This window comes from Eucyclogobius newberryi, unplaced genomic scaffold (assembly GCF_026437365.1).
Source record: "Eucyclogobius newberryi isolate DKJ021-1_F unplaced genomic scaffold, fEucNew1.0.hap1 SCAF_1, whole genome shotgun sequence".
NCBI lineage: Eukaryota > Metazoa > Chordata > Actinopteri > Gobiiformes > Gobiidae > Eucyclogobius > Eucyclogobius newberryi.
Genome location: NW_027315723.1, coordinates 40,616,586 through 40,637,947, shown reverse-complemented (window position 1 = coordinate 40,637,947; position 21,362 = coordinate 40,616,586). Strand labels below are relative to the sequence as shown.

The following is a 21,362-nucleotide window of genomic DNA, read 5'->3' as shown; positions in this document are numbered from 1 at the left end:
TACGGCTCAGAACACCCTCCTCTCTGCGGCTCTTACGGCTCAGAACACCATCCTCTCTGCGGCTCTTACGGCTCAGAACACCCTCCTCTCTGCGGCTCTTACGGCTCAGAACACCCTCCTCTATGCGGCTCTTACGGCTCAGAACACCCTCCTCTCTGCGGCTCTTACGGCTCAGAACACCCTCCTCTCTGCGGCTCTTACGGCTCAGAACACCCTCCTATCTGCGGCTCTTACGGCTCAGAACACCCTCCTCTCTGCGGCTCTTACGGCTCAGAACACCCTCCTCTCTGCGGCTCTTACGGCTCAGAACACCCTCCACTCTGCGGCTCTTACGGCTCAGAACACCCTCCTCTATGCGGCTCTTACGGCTCAGAACACCCTCCTCTCTGCGGCTCTTACGGCTCAGAACACCCTCCTCCCTGCGGCTCTTACGGCTCAGAACACCCTCCTCTCTGCGGCTCTTACGGCTCAGAACACCCTCCTCTCTGCGGCTCTTACGGCTCAGAACACCCTCCTCCCTGCGGCTCTTACGGCTCAGAACACCCTCCTCTCTGCGGCTCTTACGGCTCAGAACACCCTCCTCTCTGCGGCTCTTACGGCTCAGAACACCCTCCTCTCTGCGGCTCTTACGGCTCAGAACACCCTCCTCTCTGCGGCTCTTACGGCTCAGAACACCCTCCTCTCTGCGGCGCTCACGGCTCAGAACACCCTCCTCTCTGCGGCTCCTACGGCTCAGAACACCCTCCTCTCTGCGGCTCTTACGGCTCAGAACACCCTCCTCTATGCGGCTCTTACGGCTCAGAACACCCTCCTCTCTGCGGCTCTTACGGCTCAGAACACCCTCCTCTCTGCGGCTCTTACGGCTCAGAACACCCTCCTCTCTGCGGCTCTTACGGCTCAGAACACCCTCCTCTCTGCGGCTCTTACGGCTCAGAACACCCTCCTCTATGCGGCTCTTACGGCTCAGAACACCCTCCTCTCTGCGGCTCTTACGGCTCAGAACACCCTCCTCTCTGCGGCTCTTACGGCTCAGAACACCCTCCTATATGCGGCTCTTACGGCTCAGAACACCCTCCTCACTGCGGCTCTTACGGCTCAGAACACCCTCCTCTGCGGCTCTTACGGCTCAGTTCATTTGCATTAATTCAGTTTATACTAAATCAAAACAATAAATACAAATAACATTAAACTTTTCTGTGAATTAAAAGATCTATTTCGTTTAAACATTTACAGTTTTGCTTCTTTGAAATAAAACTTTACAAATGCACGATTTATTTTGAGGGTTAAAGTTTATATTTGAGCAGAAAAGTCCTTTTGTCAGAGAAACGTGTGAATAAACTGAATAAAAACTGAATAAAACTGAATAAAAACTGAATAAAAACTGAATAAAACTGAATAAAAACTGAATAGACTGAATAAAAACTGAATAGACTGAATAAAAACTGAATAAGATAAGATAATCCTTTATTGTCCCACATGGGGAAATTCCATTGTTGCAACGCAGGTAGATACAAAGGTAGATACAGAAGAACAGATCACTTATAGGAAGTCTGAAAAACACTTTCAGTAGAAGATCTCCTTTAAACAAAAACTGACTAAACTGAATAATAGAAACTGAATAAACGGGAGGAAAAAACATCAAACTCTGACAAAAACAGTCAAACTCAGGATAACATCCTCAAACTAACGCGTTAAACTAATAAAACAGGCAATAAAACCCAAAGTGTCGTGTAATTTACGTAATTTAATCTAATCTCCAGGAGGCGGGACCACTGCGAAACGCGCCAATCAGAGCGCAGAACAGCCGCAGACGTCACGATGCGGAAGTGATTAAAAGTAAACAAACCTGACGCGGTTTGGTGTGAAATGGGAAGTTTAATGTTCAGTTTGATCAGTTTTGTCTGATTTGTCGTGGAATAATGGAAGAAAAAAGACTCTTTCTGCTTCTGACGCTGGCGCACGTCGTTGTCACGGGCAACGGTAAAGTTTGTCTCTGATTCTGTGGGAAAATACTGACGTTATAACGCGATTTATGTGAAAAGTAAAGCACGAGTTCTCATTAAACCTAAATAAACCGCCACGTTTTGTAATTACTGCTACTTATAATATTCACACAAAAGTGAAACGAATCAAAGTACAAACGTAAAATACTAGCATTTTCTGGTATGTTTAGTCCTTTTTTAGTTCCTTTTACTTCACTATTAGAGATCAGAACGTGTACTTTCTTCTCCTTTGAGCAAATTATCTTAAATTTAAATGAACTTCTTCCGTCTTTAACTATCATAAATGTAAGAAACAAATGTATTTTACAGGTTTTTATGCAGAAATAGGACATTATCTGTGTAAAAATGTCAAATAAGTGCTGGTTTGAGCAGCGGCTGCGACGGTCGGCATATTTCACATTTATTTGGTTAAAAATGTATTTAAAAGTTCAATAAAAATACTAGTTCGACCGTCGAGTGCTGAAATAATCCTTCGTTGTCACAAACATTTAAAATATACTCAATACTCAAACACCACGACGATAATCTAACAAAATGCTCTTTTTTTAGACATTTTCAACACAAAATACTAGAACTGACTTTGTTTTCATGTGAGTTTATATTATTTCTGTTAAAACTCCAGATCCGTCTGAAACGCTCGGGAAAAGCTCACATTTTATAAGATTCAAGGGCCTTTTTTAAGTACCAGTCGTTTCATTGTTCAAGCAGCAATTTAAAGTATTCTTCGTTGTCCTATCGTCTAAAAACACGGCCTTTTCACATGTGACACGTTTGAGCACATTGAAAGTTATTATTGTCTATTTCTATTGTACCGTATTGTCTGGACTATAAGCATCAGCCAAAAAATGCATAATAGAAGAAAAAAACATATATAAGTCGCACTGGAGAATGAAATGCAGTTGCAAGTGTGAAAATAACACATAATATCACATACAAGTCGCTCCGGAGTATAAGTATAAGTATAAGTATATAAGTATAAGTATGTAAGTATAAGTCCAAAACTATGAAAAAAGGTGCCACTTATAGTCCGGAAAATACGGTAACGTGTTTGTTGTATTGAACTTGAGTGCAGGATATAAGTATACAAGGTGAAGAACACGTGGAAATACCATTTCCAGTAATAGTAAAACCAACTAGAATAACAACAGAATCAGCAACATTAATTGATAACATATTTACAAATGAAATTGGTAAAATTGATGGAGGTCTTTTAATGACTGATATTAGTGATCATCTTCCTGTTTTTGCAATTCTTCAAAATGTATTTAAAACACCTTGTAATCAGACTAGCGACATAAGAACAGTGAGACATAGAACACCTGAAGCAATTGAGACTTTGAAAATGGAATTAAGTAAACAAAATTGGGATGAAATTTATAGGTATGAAAATCCTAATGAAGCAGATGAACTCTTTTTAGCAAAATTACTTGATATTTATAATTGTTGTCCACTTAAGACAATAATTTGTAAAAAACAGATGCTGAAACCCTGGTTTACTAAAGGAATAATTAAGGCTTGCAGAAAGAAAAATCAACTATATAGGAAATTCCTAAAATCCAGAACGCAGGTTTCTGAAATTAAATATAAAGCATACAAGAATAAATTAGTTAATATAATCAGAAATTGTAAGAAAGAATATTATACAAAATTATTAATGCAACATAGACAAAATATCCAGGGAACATGGAAAATAATGAATGATTTAATACACAAGAGACATAATAATAATAATTATCCTAATTATTTGAACAAAGACAATGACAAAATAAGTCATATTAAGGGAATTGTTCATGAGTTTAATGATTACTTTGTAAACATTGGCCATAAATTGGCAACAAAAATTGTGCCCCCTCAAAACAATGACATGGAGACTGGGGTCACGTATGAAGGTGTAAATTCATTTTTTCTAAACCCAACAAATGAAAATGAAATATTGAAAATTGTGAAGAGCTGTAAAAACAAAAAATAAACAGATAATAATGGGTTCGATATGTTTTTAGTCAAAAATATCATGGAACATATTGTCAATCCATTTACTCACATCTGTAACCAATCTTTTAAAACAGGAATTGTTCCTAATCAAATGAAAATAGCAAAGGTTATTCCCTTGTACAAAGGCGGTGACAAACATTTGACTTGTAATTATCGACCCATTTCTTTACTTTCACAATTTTCAAAAATATTAGAGAAATTGTTTGTTAAAAGATTAGATAACTATGTTGAAGTCAACAATATATTAAATGAGTATCAGTTTGGTTTTAGAGCACACAGGTCCACAACGATGGCAGTAGTTAATCTGGTTGAAAATATTTCCCAATCATTAGATCAAAAACTCCATACAATAGGTTTATTTTTGGATTTACAGAAAGCATTTGATACAATTGACCACATAATCTTATTACAAAAAATGGAAAAATATGGCTTTAGGGGAAAATTAAATTCGTGGTTAAATAATGACTTATCGGATCGATTCCAATATGTTCATCTGAAGGAAGCAGAGTCTAGTTGTCAGCGAATTAGTTGTGGGGTGCCACAAGGCTCTGTTTTGGGCCCAAAATTATTTTTATTATATATTAATGATATCCAAAAAGTATCTGATGTTCTTAATTTTATCTTGTTTGCAGACGATACCACAGTTTACTGCTCAGGTCATTTTTTTAGTGAGTTGGTGAAGGTGATGGAGAGAGAACTGCATAAACTAAACAACTGGTTTGCATTAAATAAATTATCATTGAACTTAAATAAAACAAAATGTATGGTATTCAGTAACAAACATGTAGATAATGATATCAAAATCAAAATAAATAGTTATGAAATTGAAAGAGTCAATTATATTAAGTTTCTTGGAGTGATCATAGATTGCAACATTTCATGGAAAACACATATACAAAATGTACAGAAAAAAGTGTCAAAAACTATTGCAATTTTATACAAATTGCAGTATATTTTGAACAAAAATGCCTTATATTTACTTTACTGTTCTCTCATTACTCCATATTTAACATATGGTATTGAGATCTGGGGAAACACATACAAAACTAGAACCAAACCAATTTTCATTCTACAAAAAAAGGCCATTAGACTGATCAATCATGCATCTTATAACTCGCCGAGTCCCTTTGTTCATTCAATCTAAGCTTTTAAAATGTTATGATTTAGTAGACCTGTATACTGCTAAATTTATGTATTTAGTTAAATGTAATCAAGTCCCTACATCATTGAGGATAAAGTTTGCCCAGAGGGAAAGTAAATATAATTTAAGGGGAACGTGTATATTTGAGCTTATGAGCTTATGTGAGAACAACGCTGAGGGAACATTGTTTGTCAAGTAAAGCAGTTCAATTATGGAACAATTGTTGCGATGAACTAAAAAATGCCATTTCTTTATTTCTGTTTAAAAGGATCTTTAAGGAAACAATCATAGAAAAATATTTAGCAGAATGAAACTGCAGCTTTGTTCTAAAACCTTGAATGCTTGTGGAGGATACTTGTGAGCGGACTGTCCAGTATTATGTAGTGTTGTTTTTGTTTATGAACTGTGGCTTATGAACTATAAAATGTCCACCAATGTTGAGAGTTTGAGAGAAGGGTCGGCACAATAAGCCTTGGCTTCTGCTGCACCTGGTCAAAAACATGAATGTATCTCGAATTTACTTTTGTGCTTGAATGTTGAGCACCTTTTGTTTTGTTTTTGACCAAACCACAATAAATAAAACTGTTCTTAAGCCTGGTGTGGACAGCTGTTACTATGACAGCTGTTACTATGACAGCTGTTGCTATGACAGCTGTTGCTATGACAGCTGTTACTATGACAGCTGTTGCTATGACAGCTGTTGCTATGACAGCTGTTGCTATGACAGCTGTTACTATGACAGCTGTTGCTATGACAGCTGTTGCTATGACAGCTGTTACTATGACAGCTGTTGCTATGACAGCTGTTGCTATGACAGCTGTTGCTATGACAGCTGTTGCTATGACAGCTGTTGCTATGACAGCTGTTACTATGACAGCTGTTACTATGACAGCTGTTACTATGACAGCTGTTGCTATGACAGCTGTTGCTATGACAGCTGTTGCTATGACAGCTGTTACTATGACAGCTGTTACTATGACAGCTGTTGCTATGACAGCTGTTACTATGACAGCTGTTACTATGACAGCTGTTACTATGACAGCTGTTGCTATGACAGCTGTTACTATGACAGCTGTTGCTATGACAGCTGTTACTATGACAGCTGTTGCTATGACAGCTGTTGCTATGACAGCTGTTGCTATGACAGCTGTTGCTATGACAGCTGTTACTATGACAGCTGTTACTATGACAGCTGTTGCTATGACAGCTGTTACTATGACAGCTGTTGCTATGACAGCTGTTGCTATGACAGCTGTTACTATGACAGCTGTTACTATGACAGCTGTTGCTATGACAGCTGTTACTATGACAGCTGTTACTATGACAGCTGTTACTATGACAGCTGTTACTATGACAGCTGTTGCTATGACAGCTGTTGCTATGACAGCTGTTACTATGACAGCTGTTGCTATGACAGCTGTTGCTATGACAGCTGTTGCTATGACAGCTGTTACTATGACAGCTGTTGCTATGACAGCTGTTACTATGACAGCTGTTGCTATGACAGCTGTTACTATGACAGCTGTTGCTATGACAGCTGTTACTATGACAGCTGTTGCTATGACAGCTGTTGCTATGACAGCTGTTGCTATGACAGCTGTTACTATGACAGCTGTTACTATGACAGCTGTTACTATGACAGCTGTTGCTATGACAGCTGTTACTATGACAGCTGTTACTATGACAGCTGTTGCTATGACAGCTGTTACTATGACAGCTGTTACTATGACAGCTGTTGCTATGACAGCTGTTACTATGACAGCTGTTGCTATGACAGCTGTTACTATGACAGCTGTTGCTATGACAGCTGTTGCTATGACAGCTGTTACTATGACAGCTGTTACTATGACAGCTGTTGCTATGACAGCTGTTACTATGACAGCTGTTACTATGACAGCTGTTGCTATGACAGCTGTTACTATGACAGCTGTTACTATGACAGCTGTTGCTATGACAGCTGTTACTATGACAGCTGTTACTATGACAGCTGTTGCTATGACAGCTGTTGCTATGACAGCTGTTGCTATGACAGCTGTTGCTATGACAGCTGTTACTATGACAGCTGTTACTATGACAGCTGTTGCTATGACAGCTGTTGCTATGACACTTCGTCCACATCGATCCATAAATAATATCGTTGGTCCATATTTGGCCTGGATGAACTCTTTCTTTCGCAGACACGAGGCGTAACGTGCTGTTCATGATCGCGGACGACCTGAGGACGACTCTGGGCTGTTACGGAGATTCTGTCGTCCTATCACCGAACATCGACCAGCTGGCGTCGCACAGCCACGTCTTCCTCAACGCGTTCGCTCAGGTCAGAAAGGAAACAATGCTTTAGCGGCTCTGACCTCCTGACTTGGTGACAGGGCGGCGACTGGTCTCTCCTCGTCTTCTTCAACGCCGCCCTGTCACTGAGTCGTAGAACGTAGCGAGTCAATGCTTTACAGACTAATGTAGTGCATTACCTAATGTTAAAGCAAATAGTTGCACACGCTGGTGTTTGGGTTTCCACAGCAGGCCGTGTGCGCTCCGAGCGACCCTAAACTAACCGCACACTGGTGTTGGGGTCTCCGTAGCAGGCCCGTGTGCGCTCTGAGCGACCCTAAACTAACCGCACGCTGGTGTTTGGGTCTCCGCAGCAGGCCGTGTGCGCTCCGAGCGACCCTAAACTAACCGCACGCTGGTGTTTGGGTTTCCGCAGCAGGCCGTGTGCGCTCCGAGCGACCCTAAACTAATCGCACGCTGGTGTTTGGGTTTCCGCAGCAGGCCGTGTGCGCTCCGAGCGACCCTAAACTAACCGCACGCTGGTGTTTGGGTCTCCGCAGCAGGCCATGTGCGCTCCGAGCGACCCTAAATTAACCGCACACTGGTGTTTGGGTCTCCGCAGCAGGCCATGTGCGCTCCGAGCGACCCTAAACTAACTGTACAATGGTGTTTGGGTCTCCGCAGCAGGCCGTGTGCGCTCCGAGCGACCCTAAACTAACCGCTCACTGGTGTTTGGGTTTCCGCAGCAGGCCGTGTGCGCTCCGAGCCGCACGTCGCTCCTCACGAGTCGCCGGCCCGACACCACGCGACTCTACGACTTCAAATCCTACTGGAGAACTCACGCCGGGAACTACAGCACGCTGCCCCAGTACTTCAAGGAGAGCGGCTACTACACCAAGTCCATCGGCAAGGTCTTCCACCCGGGTACGAGGGCGGGCACCTGGGCGGGCACCTGGGCGGGCACCTGAGGTTGATTTGTGTTGTGTTTTTCCTCAGGCGTGGCTTCAAACCACTCGGATGACTTCCCGTACAGCTGGTCTGTCCCGGCCTACCACCCGGCGTCCTTCAGCTTCGAGAAGAAAAAGGTGCGAGAAGGACGAGAAGCGCCTCGTGGGAACGTTCTAGAACTCTTGTGTCTGGTGTGGTTTCAGACGTTTCAGCGTGTGCTTTCAGACGTTTCAGCGTGTGGTTTCAGATGTTTCAGCGTGTGCTTTCAGACGTTTCAGCGTGTGGTTTCAGATGTTTCAGCGTGTGCTTTCAGACGTTTAGTGTGTGGTTTCAGACGTTTCAGCGTGTGGTTTCAGATGTTTCAGCATGTGCTTTCAGACGTTTAGTGTGTGGTTTCAGACGTTTCAGCGTGTGGGTTCAGACGTTTCAGTGTGTGCTTTCAGACGTTTCAGCGTGTGGTTTGAGACGTTTCAGTGTGTGTTTTCAGACGTTTCGTGTGTGGTTTCAGACGTTTCAGTGTGTGCTTTCAGACGTTTCAGTGTGTGGTTTCAGACCTCAGTGTGTGGTTTCAGACGTTTCAGTGTGTGCTTTCAGACGTTTCGTGTGTGGTTTCAGACGTTTCGTGTGTGGTTTCAGACGTTTCAGTGTGTGCTTTCAGACGTTTCAGTGTGTGGTTTCAGACCTCAGTGTGTGGTTTCAGACGTTTCAGTGTGTGCTTTCAGACGTTTCAGTGTGTGCTTTCAGACGTTTCAGTGTGTGCTTTCAGACGTTTCAGTGTGTGCTTTCAGACATTTCAGTGTGTGCTTTCAGACGTTTCAGCGCGTGGGTTCAGACGTTTCAGCGCGTGCTTTCAGACCTCTCAGTGTGTGGGTTCAGACGTTTCAGCGTGTGGGTTCAGACGTTTCAGTGTGTGCTTTCAGACGTTTCAGCGTGTGGTTTGAGACGTTTCAGTGTGTGTTTTCAGACGTTTCGTGTGTGGTTTCAGACGTTTCAGTGTGTGCTTTCAGACGTTTCAGTGTGTGGTTTCAGACCTCAGTGTGTGGTTTCAGACGTTTCAGTGTGTGCTTTCAGACGTTTCAGTGTGTGCTTTCAGACGTTTCGTGTGTGGTTTCAGACGTTTCGTGTGTGGTTTCAGACGTTTCAGTGTGTGCTTTCAGACGTTTCAGTGTGTGGTTTCAGACCTCAGTGTGTGGTTTCAGACGTTTCAGTGTGTGCTTTCAGACGTTTCAGCGCGTGGGTTCAGACGTTTCAGCGCGTGGGTTCAGACGTTTCAGCGCGTGCTTTCAGACCTCTCAGTGTGTGGGTTCAGACGTTTCAGCGTGTGGGTTCAGACGTTTCAGCGTGTGCTTTCAGACGTTTCAGCGTGTGGGTTCAGACGTTTCAGCGTGTGGGTTCAGACGTTTCAGCGTGTGGGTTCAGACGTTTCAGCGTGTGGGTTCAGACGTTTCAGCGTGTGGGTTCAGACGTTTCAGCCTGTGCTTTCAGATGTGCAGAGGAGCAGACGGGCAGCTTCACTCAAACCTTCTTTGCGCCGTGGACGTTTCTCAGCAGCCGATGGCGACTCTGCCCGACATCGAGAGCACGGACGAGGCTCTGACCTTCATCAAGTCCAGACGCAGCCGCCACCAGCCCTTCTTCTTAGCCCTGGGGTTCCACAAACCACACATCCCCTTCAGGATCCCACAGGTACTGCCCCCTTCAGAGGTACTGCCCCCTTCAGGATCCCACAGGTACTGCCCCCTTCAGAGGTACTGCCCCCTTCAGGATCCCACAGGTACTGCCCCCTTCAGAGGTACTGCCCCCTTCAGGATCCCACAGGTACTGCCCCCTTCAGAGGTACTGCCCCCTTCAGGATCCCACAGGTACTGCCCCCTTCAGAGGTACTGCCCCCTTCAGGATCCCACAGGTACTGCCCCCTTCAGAGGTACTGCCCCCTTCAGGATCCCACAGGTACTGCCCCCTTCAGAGGTACTGCCCCCTTCAGGATCCCACAGGTACTGCCCCCTTCAGAGGTACTGCCCCCTTCAGGATCCCACAGGTACTGCCCCCTTCAGGATCCCACAGGTACTGCCCCCTTCAGGATCCCATAGGTACTGCCCCCTTCAGGATCCCACAGGTACTGCCCCCTTCAGAGGTACTGCCCCCTTCAGGATCCCACAGGTACTGCCCCCTTCAGGATCCCACAGGTACTGCCCCCTTCAGGATCCCATAGGTACTGCCCCCTTCAGGATCCCACTGGTACTGCCCCCTTCAGAGGTACTGCCCCCTTCAGGATCCCACAGGTACTGCCCCCTTCAGAGGTACTGCCCCCTTCAGGATCCCACAGGTACTGCCCCCTTCAGAGGTACTGCCCCCTTCAGGATCCCACAGGTACTGCCCCCTTCAGAGGTACTGCCCCCTTCAGGATCCCACAGGTACTGCCCCCTTCAGAGGTACTGCCCCCTTCAGGATCCCACAGGTACTGCCCCCTTCAGAGGTACTGCCCCCTTCAGGATCCCACAGGTACTGCCCCCTTCAGAGGTACTGCCCCCTTCAGGATCCCACAGGTACTGCCCCCTTCAGAGGTACTGCCCCCTTCAGGATCCCACAGGTACTGCCCCCTTCAGGATCCCACAGGTACTGCCCCCTTCAGGATCCCACAGGTACTGCCCCCTTCAGAGGTACTGCCCCCTTCAGGATCCCACAGGTACTGCCCCCTTCAGAGGTACTGCCCCCTTCAGGATCCCACAGGTACTGCCCCCTTCAGGATCCCACAGGTACTGCCCCCTTCAGAGGTACTGCCCCCTTCAGGATCCCACAGGTACTGCCCCCTTCAGGATCCCACAGGTACTGCCCCCTTCAGAGGTACTGCCCCCTTCAGGATCCCACAGGTACTGCCCCCTTCAGGATCCCTTCAGAGGTACTGACCCCTTCAGGATCCCACAGGTATTGCAGAGTGGTTCTCCGTGAAGCTTTCGCTGTAGTGTCACTTCGAGGAGACAAAAGCACCGTTAACATCTGGAGATGATGTTGTGCAACTGAAATAACGTGTTTTGTTTAGATTGATGTTCTAGTTCCAGAGTTTAGTTCAGTTCTTCTCATCCCGGTTAAATCCTGGTTTATCCCTGGTGTTTGTCATGGTTTAGTCCTGGTTTAGCTCTTGGTTTAGTCCTGGTTTAGCTCTTGGTTTAGTCCTGGTTTAGTCCTGGTTTAGTCCTGGTTTAGTCCTGGTTTAGTCCTGGTTTAGTTAGTAGTCTGGAGTCTTTGGTTGAGAAAATGACAAATTCCCCACATTTTCCGTCCCGTTTCTAAACTTGTATCTCTGTTTTGACCCTTGACCTCTTGCAGTGTTCTCCGTTGTGTTCTCAGGAGTTCTTGAGTCTGTATCCTCTGGAGCACATGTCTCTGGCCCCGGACCCGGACGTGCCAGAACGGCTCCCCCTGGTGGCCTACAACCCCTGGACCGACGTCCGGCTCCGAGAAGACGTCCAGAAACTCAACGTGAGCTTCCCGTTCGGACCCATCCCCAAACACTTCCAGGTACGCAACGGACGCCTCTGAGGGACGCTTCTGAGGGACGCCTCTGAGGGACGCCCCTCTGAGAGACGCCTCTGAGGGACGCCCCTCTGAGGGACGCCCCTGAAGGACGCCTCTGAAGGACGCCTCTGAGGGACGCCCCTCTGAGGGACGCCCCTCTGAGGGACGCCCCACTGAGGGACGCCCCACTGAGGGACGCCCCACTGAGGGACGCCCCTCTGAGGGACGCCCCTCTGAGGGACGCCTCTGAGGGACGCCCCTCTGAGGGACGCCTCTGAGGGACGCCCCTCTGAGGGACGCCCCTCTGAGGGACGCCCCACTGAGGGACGCCCCTCTGAGGGACGCCTCTGAAGGACGCCTCTGAGGAACGCCCCTCTGAAGGACGCCTCTGAGGGACGCCTCTGAGGGACGCCTCTGAAGGACGCCTCTGAAGGACGCCTTTGAGGGACGCCCCTCTGAGGGACGCCCCTCTGAAGGACGCCTCTGAGGGACGCCCCTCTGAGGGACGCCCCTCTGAGGGACGCCTCTGAGGGACGCCCCTCTGAGGGACGCCCCTCTGAAGGACGCCTCTGAAGGACGCCTCTGAAGGAATAGCACTTCTATTGAAACGACAGTGACACATTTCCTCAGTTTTCCTGTTAATCTGAGCGACAGCAGTGACCCCTGACCTTTGACCCCTCTGTAGAGAAATGGACTTGACCAGAGCAGCCTAAGTCCCGCCCTCTTAGTTTGACGAGTGTGTGACAGATTGTTTTAAATGTAAAGCTTGTGTGGTTCCCAGCTCAGGATCCGGCAGCATTACTTGTCCTCCGTCTCGTTCCTGGACGCTCAGGTGGGACGTCTGCTCTCGGCTCTGGAGCTGATGGGACTGGACCAGAACACCACTGTGGTCTTCACCTCTGACCACGGTGAGACCAGCGTCCCTCCTACGGTCATCTGATCCAGAGACAGGTCCAGCCAGATCCTGGTTTAGATCCTGGTTTAGATCCTGGTTTAGATCCTGGTTTAGATCCTGGTTTAGATCCTGGTTTAGATCCAAAGACAAACTATTTCTGCCGTACTGTGGAATATTACAGCCAAAGGGACATCTCCATGGAAACGAGCACAACGAGGCACTGAAAGGAACTGAAAAAAAACAAGCTTGTATTTATTTTTGGGCTAAAATGTTTCGTATCAGGGCTTTAAATGATCCACCAGACGTAGTGTTGTGGTGCTCCACCAGACGTAGTGTTGTGTCTCCACCAGACGTAGTGTTGTGGTGCTCCACCAGACGTAGTGTTGTGTCTCCACCAGACGTAGTGTTGTGTCTCCACCAGACGTAGTGTTGTGGTGCTCCACCAGACGTAGTGTGGTGGTGCTCCACCAGACGTAGTGTTGTGTCTCCACCAGACGTAGTGTTGTGTCTCCACCAGACGTAGTGTTGTGTCTCCACCAGACGTAGTGTTGTGTCTCCACCAGACGTAGTGTTGTGTCTCCACCAGACGTAGTGTTGTGTCTCCACCAGACGTAGTGGGTTGGTGCTCCACCAGACGTAGTGTTGTGTCTCCACCAGACGTAGTGTTGTGTCTCCACCAGACGTAGTGTTGTGTCTCCACCAGACGTAGTGTGGTGGTGCTCCACCAGAGGGCAGTGTGGTGGTGCGCCACCAGAGGGCAGTGTGGTGGTGCGCCACCAGAGGGCAGTGTGGTGGTGCTCCACCAGAGGGCAGTGTGGTGGTGCTCCACCAGAGGGCAGTGTGGTGGTGCTCCACCAGAGGGCAGTGTGGTGGTGCTCCACCAGAGGGCAGTGTGGTGGTGCTCCACCAGAGGGCAGTGTGGTGGTGCTCCACCAGAGGGCAGTGTGGTGGTGCTCCACCAGAGGGCAGTGTGGCGTCTGCTTCTCCAGTTTCTCTCTCTCGTCTGTTTGAGGAACAGACGGACTCGAAATGCTAAATGTGTGTGTGAATTTAAGTACACTGCTGTAGAAGTTTGTTTAATTTTGCTTTCCCTGTCGTCCTGAGGTCAAAGGTCAAAAAGAACGTTCCACCGTGAGAGGGATGTGACATTGTTCATGACCTGACGCCAAAACAACTGAAACCTGCGTCTGCCACGAGCAAATCAAACTTTCTGTATGAAAAAGTAATGTTCCTGTGACTTCACATTGGTCAGGACTTTAGCTGGACCCATCTCCAGGTCCTCTCCGTCCCGTCTCAGGCACTGACCCCTCCGTCCCGCACTGACCCCTCCGTCCCGTTTCAGGCTGGTCGTTGGGAGAACACGGAGAATGGGCCAAATACTCAAACTTCGACGTGGCGACTCGAGTTCCGCTCATGTTCTACGTTCCTGGAGTCACGGCCAAAACCATAAGGGGAAAACGATTTCAGTTTATCGACGTGTTCGGGCCAGAGCGGACCTTCAACAGTGAGTACTAGTTCTTCAAAGTACTTCTACTAATACTACATGACCATAATTGTGATGTTTTTGAGTGTAAATGATGTTTTTGTTGTAAATGTGATGTTTTTGTTGTAAATGTGATGTTTTTATGTAAATGTGATGTTTTTATGTAAATGTGATGTTTTTATGTAAATGTGATGTTTTTGTGTTTAAATGTGAGTTTTTTATGTAAATGTGATGTTTTTATGTAAATGTGATGTTTTTATGTAAATGTGAGTTTTTTATGTAAATGTGATGTTTTTATGTAAATGTGAGTTTTTTATGTAAATGTGATGTTTTTATGTAAATGTGATGTTTTTATGTAAATGTGATGTTTTTATGTAAATGTGATGTTTTTGTGTTTAAATGTGATGTTTTTATGTAAATGTGATGTTTTTATGTAAATGTGATGTTTTTATGTAAATGTGATGTTTTTATGTAAATGTGAGTTTTTTATGTAAATGTGATGTTTTTATGTAAATGTGATGTTTTTATGTAAATGTGATGTTTTTGTGTTTAAATGTGATGTTTTTATGTAAATGTGATGTTTTTATGTAAATGTGATGTTTTTGTGTTTAAATTTGATGTTTTTGTGTAAATGTGAGGTTTTTATGTAAATGTGATGTTTTTGTGTTTAAATGTGATGTTTTTGTGTTTAAATGTGATGTTTTTGTGTAAATGTGATGTTTTTATGTAAATGTGATGTTTTTATGTAAATGTGATGTTTTTGTGTTTAAATGTGATGTTTTTGTGTTTAAATGTGATGTTTTTGTGTAAATGTGAGGTTTTTATGTAAATGTGATGTTTTTATGTAAATGTGATGTTTTTGTTGTAAATGTGATGTTTTTGTGTAAATGTGATGTTTTTGTTGTAAATGTGATGTTTTTGTGTAAATGTGATGTTTTTGTTGTAAATGTGATGTTTTTGTTGTAAATGTGATGTTTTTGTGTTTAAATGTGATGTTTTTGTGTTTAAATGTGATGTTTTTGTGTAAATGTGATGTTTTTGTGTTTAAATGTGATGTTTTTGTTGTAAATGTGATGTTTTTGTTGTAAATGTGATGTTTTTGTGTTTAAATGTGATGTTTTTGTGTAAATGTGATGTTTTTGTGTAAATGTGATGTTTTTGTTGTAAATGTGATGTTTTTGTTGTAAATGTGATGTTTTTGTGTTTAAATGTGATGTTTTTGTGTTTAAATGTGATGTTTTTGTGTAAATGTGAGGTTTGTTTTGCAGACGGTCAGGAGTCGCAGAGTTTGGTGGAGCTGCTGGATGTCTTTCCCACACTCGCACACCTCAGCGGGTTAAAGGTCCCTGAGCCCTGCCCCGAGAGCTCCTTCCAGGTATTTGCACTAAACTACAGCACGAAACTGGAAACAGATCCAACATGGCCGACACCAGACACATTTCTTCTCTGTTGTTGCTTGTGTCTGTAGGTGGCGCTGTGCAGTGAAGGAACCAACCGAGCCCACGACTTCATCCACCAAGAAGAGAAGATCAACAAGGAACAGATCGCATTTAGTCAATATCCCAGACCTTCTGACACTCCACAGGTACTGAACCTGAACCTGAACCTGAACCTGAACCTGAACCTGAACCTGAACGGCGGGGACTAAACAGGGACTAAACCGGGTCTTCTCTTGTTTTCAGGAGGACTCGGACCTGCCGGACCTCAAGGACATCCGGGTGATGGGTTACTCGCTCAGATCGTGGGATTACAGGTTCTGTTTGTGGCTCGGCTTCGACCCCAGAACTTTCCAGGTCAGAATGAGAAAAGATTTGACTCAAATTAAAAACTCGAGGGAAACATTCCTGGAACAAAAGGGTAAAAACATCTTTGAATGTTTGTTATTAGCGTTTGTTGTTGGTAAAGGTTTAAACCACAAGGTCATAAACACATGATGTAGAAGGTTCTACAGTGAGGGAACCGCTCCTGGAGGATCTGAGGCTCCTGGAGGATCTGAGGCTCCTGGAGGACCTGAGGCTCCTGGTGGACCTGAGGCTCCTGGAGGACCTGAGGCTCCTGGAGGACCTGAGGCTCCTGGTGGACCTGAGGCTCCTGGAGGACCTGAGGCTCCTGGAGGACCTGAGGCTCCTGGAGGACCTGAGGCTCCTGGTGGACCTGAGGCTCCTGGAGGACCTGAGGCTCCTGGAGGACCTGAGGCTCCTGGTGGACCTGAGGCTCCTGGAGGACCTGAGGCTCCTGGTGGACCTGAGGCTCCTGGAGGACCTGAGGCTCCTGGAGGACCTGAGGCTCCTGGAGGACCTGAGGCTCCTGCAGTTTGTGTCCTCAGCCTGACGTTGTCTCCACACAGTCCTCATTTGTATTCTGTCAGTGTTTTCAGACAAATGTGCTCCGACAGACTCATCCATCTCCTCCCTCCTTTGTCCCTCTCTCATTCTTCTTCCTCTCTCCTTCCTCTCTCCTTCCTCCTCCTCTCTCCATCTTCCTCTTTCCTTCCTCCTCCTCTCCTTCTTCCTCCTCCTCTTCCTCTCTCCTCCTCTCTCCTCCTCTTCCTCCTCCTCTTCCTCTCTCCTTCCTCCTCCTCTCTCCTTCTTCCTCCTCCCCCTCCTCCTCCTCCTCCTCCTCCTCCTCCTCCTCCTCCTCCTCCTCCTCCTCCTCCTCCTCTTCCTCCCTCCTCTTCCTCCTCCTCTTCATCCCTCCTCCTCCTCTTCCTCCCTCCTCCTCTTCCTCCCTCCTCCTCATCTTCCTCCCTCCTCTTCCTCTTCCTCCCTCCTCCTCTTCCTCATCTTCCTCCCTCCTCTTCCTCTTCCTCCTCCCTCCTCTTCCTTCTCCTCCTCTTCCTCCTCCTTTTCCTTCTCCTCCTCCTCCTCTTCCTCCTCCCTCCTCCTCCTCCTCCTCCTCCTCCTTCCTCTTCCCCCTCCTCCTTCCTCTTCCTCCCTCCTCTTCTTCCTCTTCCTCTCTCCTTCTTCCTCTTCCTCCCTCCTCCTCTTCCTCGTCCTCCCTCCTCTTCCTTCCTCTTCCTCCTCCTCCCTCCTCTTCCTCCCTCCTCCTCCTCTCTCCTCAGCTCAGATGTTCTGTTTAAGTCCAGACGCTGCAGTTGAGCAGGAAACATCTGAAATGTAAAGATCTCGCATAAATGTAAAACAAATGTCACAGGTTTTTCATCACGTCGTGTTTTCAGACAGAAATTAGACGTTTTCTGTGTAAAAACGGCCCAAACGTCTCAAATTTTGGACGTTTAAATGTGAAAAATGGACAGAGCAGTTTAAATGTCTTCATTCTGTCCACATTTTAGACACGAAGACATTTACAGAGGATTTATGACTAAACTAGATCTGACTGAAATCTAAGGATGAAGTGGATTCAATGGAAGAATAAAACATATTTAGGAAACGACTGTTTACACGTGACATTTCAATGAAAACTGACCAAAAAAACACACAAACGTGTCTCGATTTGAAATTGGCCTTGATTTAGTGTCTCTGTCTCTTATGTTAAGTAGTGTTTATCAGAGGACAGAGCTCATACTTCCCCCCAGAGTTGCTGCTAGGGCAGCGGAGTTGAAACTGTAGCTTTATATTTCTGTTCCTAACTGGCCTGACCATAAGTCATTTAAAGAGGAACGTTTAAGCCTGGACTTAAATGAAGAGACGAAGAGACTGTGTCGCCTCTTTAACATGGACAGGACTCTACCTCCTACTGTGCTTTTAGAGACTCTTGCCACCACCAGAAAGCTCCTACTGTGCTTTTAGAGACTCTTGGGACCACCAGAAAGCTCCTACTGTGCTTTTAGAGACTCTTGGGACCACCAGAAAGCTCCTACTGTGCTTTTAGAGACTCTTGGGACCACCAGAAGGCTCTACCACCTACTGTGCTTTTAGAGACTCTTGGCACCACCAGAAGGCTCTACCTCCTACTGTGCTTTTAGAGACTCTTGGGACCACCAGAAGGCTCTACCTCCTACTGTGCTTTTAGAGACTCTTGGGACCACCAGAAGGCTCTACCTCCTACTGTGCTTTTAGAGACTCTTGCCACCACCAGAAAGCTCCTACTGTGCTTTTAGAGACTCTTGGGACCACCAGAAAGCTCCTACTGTGCTTTTAGAGACTCTTGGGACCACCAGAAGGCTCTACCTCCTACTGTGCTTTTAGAGACTCTTGGCACCACCAGAAGGCTCTACCTCCTACTGTGCTTTTAGAGACTCTTGGGACCACCAGAAGGCTCTACCTCCTACTGTGCTTTTAGAGACTCTTGGGACCACCAGAAGGCTCTACCTCCTACTGTGCTTTTAGAGACTCTTGGGACCACCAGAAGGCTCTACTTCCTACTGTGCTTTTAGAGACTCTTGGGACCACCAGAAGGCTCTACCTCCTACTGTGCTTTTAGAGACTCTTGGGACCAGCATGTTGAGAGTGAAGAGCTCTGTTTGGATGAGATGGTTCTATAGCATCTTTGAGTTCGGATGGGGCCATGTCATTTATGGCTTTGTAAGTCAGGAGGAGGAGTTTAAATGTGATTCTAAACTGGACAGGAGCCAGTGAAGAGACTCCAGCGCCAGCGTAATGTGCTCTCTCCCTGTGTTTCTCTCCGAGCGTGCTTGGAATGATAGTGTTGCGTGTGTTTTGCAGCTGAACGTGTCGGATGTTCACGCAGGAGAGCTGTACGTGCTGGACTCAGATCCAGGAGAAGATCACAACATTTATGACCCGAGCGTTGACACGGGAGCGATCGGGACACTCACACTTCCTCTGGTGAGCTCAAGAAGAAACATGTGACACTGTAGATGATGATGGAGAGTGTAATGTGTTTGTGTCCAGGACCTGAGTCTGCGAGAGCGACTGAGGCTTTTATACCTCAGACTGATCAAGACTCTGAGGAAAACATGACTCGCCCACAACATGACACGCCCACAACATGACACGCCCACAACATGACACGCCCACAACATGAACCAAAGGTAAAGGAGGGAAACCAACCACCAAACTCCTGTAAATAAAGGGACATTTAATATATTTGTTTTTTTCACTCGGGACAAAATGTTGTGGATTGACCTTTGAACCTTTTGAACCTTTGAACCTTTGAACTGAGCGACTGAAGTGAAGAACGACACAATAAAGTGACAAATGAGCCAAGAACTGTTTTTATTGTTTTGGCCGTGGTAAAAATGGTCAAACTGTGGGAAAAGTCCAGAGACAAAGGGTTTAAATAAATGAGCCGAGGTGGAAACATGTTCTGACTTTTATGACTCGTACTTTTGCCCTTTTTGTTTTGAAGTAAAAGTACTTTTTCCCACAGTTGAAGTGACAACAACATTTTTGTGTAAGAAACATCACCATTTTATGACTTTCAGTTCTTTATATTTGATTGAGTTTTGGTGTTGACCTTATGACCTGAACAAAGTTTGTGTTTGACCTTTGAAAAGACCAAAGATCCTCTCAGAAAACACTGAACATCTTTTATCATTCACCACGTCTGAAGTTTGACCCGACCCAACGCTCCTCTGGACAGTGTCTGGACAGTGTCTGGACAGTGTCTGGACAGTAGACATATCTGCGATGGACACGTGGCTCGTGGTCAGTTATTGCATGCGATGGTCAAAGTCAGGCATTTTATATAAACTCAAATCTTACAAAAATCACGTTCAAAATGACACAAAATCATCACGTCACGACCAGAAGCTCATGGACACGCCCTTGTACCAATATGGTCAATATGGTCAATATTATGGTCAATATTATGGTCAATATGGTCAATATTATGGTCAATATTATGGTCAATATGGTCAATATTATGGTCAATATTATGGTCAATATGGTCAATATTATGGTCAATATGGTCAATATTATGGTCAATATGGTCAATATTATGGTCAATATGGTCAATATTATGGTCAATATGGTCAAAAGGCACTTTGTTTGGAGCTTCACATCCAAAAGCTCTGCTCACCATCATCAGCTGCGTCTGCAATCGCCTAGCAACAAACGCCATCGTGATTAAAGACGTGATGAAAATATCACTATTTTAATCATTAGAAATAATGCCTCATTTGTGCTGCAGGTTCAGTTCCATGGTAGAAAACCCCTCATCCAAGAGTCATTATCAATCTGTGGGTTTAGTCAGTGGAAGCCCCGCCCCCTGGGCGGACCAACATGCTCTAAGGTTTTGTATGATGTGGTGCATCCCGACCTCTGAGGCAGCGGTAGGTGAAGGACGGCGCCTGCAGGAGGAGGCCGCCTGCAGGAGGAGGCCGCCTGCAGGAGGAGGCCGCCTGCAGGAGGACGGCGCCTGCAGGAGGAGGCCGCCTGCAGGAGGAGGCCGCCTGCAGGAGGACGGCGCCTGCAGGAGGAGGCCGCCTGCAGGAGGACGGCGCCTGCAGGAGGAGGCCGCCTGCAGGAGTACGCCGCCTGCAGGAGGAGGCCGCCTGCAGGAGGAGGCCGCCTGCAGGAGTACGCCGCCTGCAGGAGGAGGCCGCCTGCAGGAGGAGGCCGCCTGCAGGAGTACGTCGCCTGCAGGAGTACGCCGCCTGCAGGAGGAGGCCGCCTGCAGGAGGACACCGCCTGCAGGAGGACGCCGCCTGCAGGAGGACGCCGCCTGCAGGAGGACTGCAGGAGGAGGCCGCCTACAGGAGTACGCCGCCTGCAGGAGGAGGCCGCCTCTGCAGGAGGACGCCGCCTGCAGGAGGACTGCAGGAGGAGGCCGCCTACAGGAGTACGCCGCCTACAGGAGTACGCCGCCTGCAGGAGGAGGCCGCCTGCAGGAGGAGGCCGCCTGCAGGAGTACGTCGCCTGCAGGAGTACGCCGCCTGCAGGAGGAGGCCGCCTGCAGGAGGACGCCGCCTGCAGGAGGACGCCGCCTGCAGGAGGACTGCAGGAGGAGGCCGCCTGCAGGAGGAGGCCGCCTGCAGGAGGAGGCCGCCTGCAGGAGGAGGCCGCCTGCAGGAGGAGGCCGCCTGCAGGAGGAGGCCGCCTGCAGGAGGAGGCCGCCTGCAGGAGGACGCCGCCTGCAGGAGGAGGCCGCCTGCAGGAGGACTGCAGGAGGAGGCCGCCTACAGGAGTACGCCGCCTGCAGGAGGAGGCCGCCTGCAGGAGGAGGCCGCCTGCAGGAGGACGCCGCCTGTAG

The 21,362-nt window shown here is 47.0% G+C and overlaps 1 protein-coding gene across 1 annotated transcript; it reads left to right on the top strand.

Moving 5' to 3' along the window:
• The first annotated feature begins 1,880 nt into the window (after window positions 1–1,880).
• Window positions 1,881–19,439, top strand: ids (iduronate 2-sulfatase). The gene is made up of 13 exons (XM_072446524.1): window positions 1,881–1,980; window positions 7,314–7,453; window positions 8,151–8,328; window positions 8,401–8,489; window positions 9,838–10,038; window positions 11,701–11,871; window positions 12,650–12,776; window positions 14,106–14,267; window positions 15,515–15,621; window positions 15,715–15,831; window positions 15,929–16,039; window positions 18,872–18,994; window positions 19,061–19,439. Exons 1-13 carry the CDS (start codon window positions 1,920–1,922, stop codon window positions 19,127–19,129), a joined length of 1,656 nt encoding a protein of 551 aa, XP_072302625.1. The 5' UTR covers window positions 1,881–1,919; the 3' UTR covers window positions 19,130–19,439.
• Window positions 19,440–21,362: the final 1,923 nt, after the last annotated feature.